The sequence below is a fragment of the Rhinopithecus bieti genome, unplaced genomic scaffold (genome assembly GCF_001698545.2).
Source record: "Rhinopithecus bieti isolate Rb0 unplaced genomic scaffold, ASM169854v2 scaffold_21615, whole genome shotgun sequence".
NCBI lineage: Eukaryota > Metazoa > Chordata > Mammalia > Primates > Cercopithecidae > Rhinopithecus > Rhinopithecus bieti.
In genome coordinates, this window is record NW_016810105.1 from 73,027 (window position 1) to 78,473 (window position 5,447).

The 5,447-nt window shown below is 35.6% G+C and overlaps 1 protein-coding gene across 1 annotated transcript in view; it reads right to left on the reverse strand.

Annotated features, from left to right (window-relative positions):
- POF1B (POF1B actin binding protein) overlaps positions 1–1,878 on the reverse strand; it is a gene marked incomplete at its 3' end in the record, with an annotated part of 69,189 nt that extends 67,311 nt beyond the window's left edge. Inside the window, exons 1-2 of the mRNA XM_017891358.1 lie at positions 1,801–1,878; positions 725–799 (exon numbers count right to left, since the gene is read on the reverse strand). Coding sequence (XP_017746847.1) covers positions 725–799; positions 1,801–1,878 — 153 coding nt within the window. The remainder of the gene's footprint in view (positions 1–724; positions 800–1,800) is intronic.
- Positions 1,879–5,447: the final 3,569 nt, after the last annotated feature.

Here is a 5,447-nt window from a genome sequence, read left to right on the forward strand (position 1 = left end):
TTTTTTTTTTTTTTTTTGAGACGGAGTCTGGCTCGGTCGCCCAGGCTGGAGTGCAGTGGCCGGATCTCAGCTCACTGCAAGCTCCGCCTCCCAGGTTCACGCCATTCTCCTGCCTCCGCCTCCCAAGTAGCTGGGACTACAGGCGCCCGCCTCGTCGCCCGGCTAGTTTTTTGTATTCTTTAGTAGAGACGGAGTTTCACCGTATTAGCCAGGATGGTCTCGATCTCCTGACCTTGTGATCCGCCCGTCTTGGCCTCCCAAAGTGCTGGGATTACAGGCTTGAGCCACCGCGCCCGGCCCTTGTGTGTCTTTCAAATCATACACCTATAAGAAGAGTTAGTTATGACCCTATAAGTTATTCTCTCTGAATATGAACTCATAATACAATCACTCATAAAGCCAAGTCTTCAATCGATCTGAGATCTGGGTATTTCATCCACACTCACTAGGAGATCCTTGGCTAAATTAAACTGCACTCAAACTAAAAGCAGTTAGATTGAATAGGCAATGAAACAGAAGAATCTGATTCATAGTACTTGTTTCACATTACTTTTATCGGGCTGAGCTGATTCTCATATGTGAGAATCCTCTTTCATATTTTATGATCCTCACATGATGTGAATGTGTAAAGTTTTATGAGGATCTAAAGATTGCTTACATACATGAAGAAGACTTCCATATAAAAAAGAGGAACAAATCTAACGTAATTCACAACTTCTTTTACCTGTTCAGTATTTTGGGTTATATGTAGAGTACTTGGGCCACATGTAGATATTTTTAAAGTTGGAGAATGGAGTTCCTGTTAAGAGAAACAAAAGGGAGTTCAGAAATTATTTGAAAGTCTTAAGTTCTCCTGGTATTTTTTCTTTATTTTTATAATAATCTGATTAGTCTGAAATAAGAGCATTACTTAGTGCTTTCTTAGATAATGCCCATCTTTCCAAAGAACTAAATTACTTTGTTGTCTTCTCACATAATCCAATGATAAAAGAGTTTCTAGAGTGCTTTCATAGCAATACATTCTACTTGTACTGTTAGGTTGCATTCTTTTTGTTTTTGCTTCAAGAACTCTGCATTCATATACACCTCAATGTTATTATATGCTTGCAATTAACAAGATATAATATTTTATCAAACAAAATTTTTCTTTCAGTATTTGCTTTATTTATTTTTAAAAATTCGTATAAATTTAAGGGGTACAAGTACAGTTTTGTTACATGGATATTTTGCATAGTGGTGAAGTCTGGGCTCTTAGAGTAACCATTAACCGAATAGTGTACATAGTACTCATTAAATAATTTCTCATCAAATGATGTAAACTTTAATAATGATCAAACCAAGAGACAGACACCCCATTCTCCATGATGTGCTTATTTCACATTGCATGCCTGTATCAAAATATCTTATGCACCCCATAAATATATACATCTACTATGTGCCCAAAATTTTAAAAATAAAATAAAACTTAGAAAAAATAATTCTCAAACCAATATAAGAAACCATCTTTGAAAACTCAACTAAGAGTAATTTTAAGAATAAATTTTAATGTACCTTTGAAGAAGGTAGTTTGAAGAATAAACTTAAGAGTAAATTTCAAACTACCTTTGCAAACTCAACTAAGAGTAACTAATTTTAAATCAATTCAAGCTGACTCTTAATTATGCTTTGTCTATTCTGCTTCTAGTCTAATTTCAAAGAGTAGGCTGTATTGTTAAAAATAATCTGTAAAAGTGAAATAATATAATTTTTTAAATGGTCCAATAAAATGATCAATCTATCCATCACACTGGCATTGCTTACATATTTCCTCAAAACCAACAAAACTTCAATCACTTCATTAGTGTGCAAAGAATTGATGGCATTACTCAATCTCCCCATACCTTACCATAATTTACAATCAATTGGCACAACTCCAGGATATTTTCCTACAAAGGTATAAATATATTTTTCTTTAGAACAAGGGGACTATTAAAAATCAGAATCATTAATTTACAAGGGAAGCACTGACAGACACATACAGAACTGTGGCTGTAATGTAGGTGTTACATGTGTTCTTAAAACAGGACTATGCATTTACTCAAATGCTAAATGTTCTGCATTCTTTCTTTTTGTTGTTCTTGTCAAACTTGTAACATTTTCATCCTTCCCTACCCTTTATATCAACAGCAGGACTGCAGGCTCAGTATTTCTAGGAATCTTTTGCATATGTTCCCAGATTTTCTGCTAATAATTGAGAAGACTTGCTCAGACAAATGCAGAGAATTACAGATATTAGACAAAACAGGTACACATTATCCACTTTAGGAAAATGGTTATAAATGCAGCCATGTGCAGGCAGGTTTGGCCCACAGACCCAAGAGGAGCAGATTCAAGAAGACAAGAAAAAAGAGGGGTGCTCTTTAGTTATGAAATAATACACGAACACATTCTTAATATAAACATTTATATAGATAAGGTTAAAGGCCTTCTCTTGACCATCTTCCCTCCACTCACTTACCCAGAAGTTATCATTGTTGTCAGTTAAGGTGTCTACATAAATACCTATGTATAAATAGTAGTATTATTGCTTTTGTTGTTCTGCAACTTAAACCAAACAGTATACCTTGTATTATGTACTAGATACATGTTTTAACTCATTATTTTAAATTAATAGTATTCAGCTTGTTTATATGTTTTACTACTGATTAACATTTAGATTATTTCCAGGTTTCCACTATGCTGCAATGAGCATCCTTGTGCAACATGTTTCTTTAGAATTCCACACAGAATTGGGATTGCTGGGACATAGAGTATGTGTGTTAGTCATTTGAACAGATACTGCCCAATTAATTTCCCAAATTTGACTATGATAATTATACATCCACCAGCAGTGTGTGAAGGTATTCATGACTAGAGGATGTTTGGTCTGTTTAGGCTGGGGCTAATAATACTATGCTAGTATCATTCTGAGAAGACAATTACATACATGGCTAGTAGCTGGTAGCTGTCTTAGAAATGATACCTCTCTCCTCCTTCTTGTAACCAATTCAAATATGATGGCATTAGCAAATGAAACATAGCAAACCTTACCAGCCAACTGGACTATCTTTTAAGATACAAAAGTGTACTAAGAAGTTTTATAGATCTGCAGAAATTAAAACAAATAGGAATACACACACATCACACATCACAGATAAAGACATTTATTTATGCTAGCATAATCAGAATTACTTTACTCACATGCTGAGATAATAGATATTTAAAAGGCAAATGGTTGTATTTGAGCAAAGACTAGTCTTGCCCTAAAATGAAGGAATTATTTAATCTTCTTATATGTGGAAAGCTGGAACATCAATTCCATAGATTATAATATACTCAATTACTTTTAGCCCTACTTCATCCTTCATTATTAGAATTGATCATCTAGACAAATGTGGTTTTCCCATACAACCCTCATGGAAACATTAGATAACAAATGTAGTACGTTCAAAAATTGCAACATTAAGATGTAGCTTAACATGAGTCAAAGATATTTAGACATATGGTATTGACTAGCATGAATTTAAATTGCATCAGTATGGATTTAGGCTGATCACAAGGGGGAAAACCTCTCTGAACATAGGTTTATTAATTCCAGAAAGACTTGCTAAAGAAAAACCCTTTTCCCTGGAAGTCTACAAAATTAGGTAATATGGTGTGAGTAAATGTCCAAAATGAACAACATCTTGATGTTGAAAGGTACTTCCAATGGCATCAAGATCCAGGCAAGATTGCAGCAAGTCATCCCATAAATAGCCATTGACCATTCCATAGAAAGTGATCCAACATATTTTTGAATGAATGAATGAAAAGGAGATCTTAGTTTTAAAAGCACTCCAGGAATAATAATCCAAATCTCCTTCTTAATAACCTGTATCAGTCAGTGTTTAATTTTGTTACTCATCTGTATATAGCTTACCTAAATCCTTCATGTTGAAACTATTAAATTCAATGAACAGTCACTTTTTTTTTTTGTTTTTATGCCTTTTGTGCCAAAGCCCCACATTCCTGATGACCAAATAATTGAAGGCAATAATGGGGTGGTGGTGGCTATCATGACATAGTGGAAAAAGTGCTAGACTTGGAGCCAGGAGCCCTGGATTTTATTCCCATTTATACTACTAGCCACTTTTGTAATATTGGTCAACTCGTGTTCTCTCTCTGAGATTTTTTCCTCGTGTGAGAAATGGGACATGGGTGTGGGCGAGTGTGGATTAGAGGATCTTTAAGCTTGTTTCTATTTCTGACATTCTGTGAGACCATTCCCAACTTATTTTTCCACACAAACAAAACAACTTCAAATTTTTAAAACTTGTCAGTCTTGTTTTCCTTTGACGATGATTATAATGATAACTAACACCTATTAATAGCTTTCTATGCCAAACATGTTACATAGATCATTCTCTTTAACACTCAAAATAACCCCATAAAGAAGATACTATTATGACCCCATTACACACACAAGTAAAGTTAGACAGAGGTAGGATAGGTAACCAGATGGAGATTACACAGCTAATGCTAAGGTGCTGGAATTCCAACTCAGTTAGCATGACTCCAGAACTCATTCTCTTAATCACTATATTTTGCTACTTTTATTGTTTGCCTCATTATATTTTCTGTTTTTCAAGTTGTGTAACCTAATTATATAGGTTTGACTAGTGCATATAACAGGTCAAATACTGGGACTTTTAAAATTATTCACTGTCAAAAGCAACGTTGGAGGCCTGAAAATAAGACACCCACCCAAAAGTGGCTGTGTGAGAGAACAGCCTTGATTAGATAATTTAAGCTTCCATAAACTCAATAGAATTTGTTTGTAAAATGCGTGATACATTTACAGAGTGTACTCACAGGCCTCTAAAACTCAATAAACCATTGAGTTTTTATTTAATACTCTTATCATCTAATCTCCTCAATTTTGCAGGAAGACCTTACTTTTTCTGATAAAATATTCAGCATTTTGTTGTCATTTATTCCTGTGGGTCAGACTTGCTATATACACAAACATTATACCTTATTGCAACTTTAAGTAGAGTCTGGTGAAAAAGAATTTGGGGCCGGGCGCGGTGGCTCACGCCTGTAATCCCAGCACTTTGGGAGGCCGAGGTGGGCGGATCAAGAGGTCAGGAGATCGAGAACATCCTGGCTAACATGGTGAAACCCCGTCTCTACTAAAAATACAAAAAAAATTTAGCAGGGTGTGGTGGCGGCGCCTGTAGTCTCAGCTACTTGGGAGGCTGAAGCAGGAGAGGCAGGAGAATGGCTGAACCTGGGAGGCGGGGCTTGCAGTGAGCTGAGATCGCGCCACTGCACTCCAGGCTGGGAGACAGAGTGAGGCTCCGGCTAAAAAAAAAAAAAGAAAGAAAAAAAAAAAAGAAAGAAAAGAAAAAAGAAAAAGAATTTGGCTTATAATTATGTAGGCTTGGTTT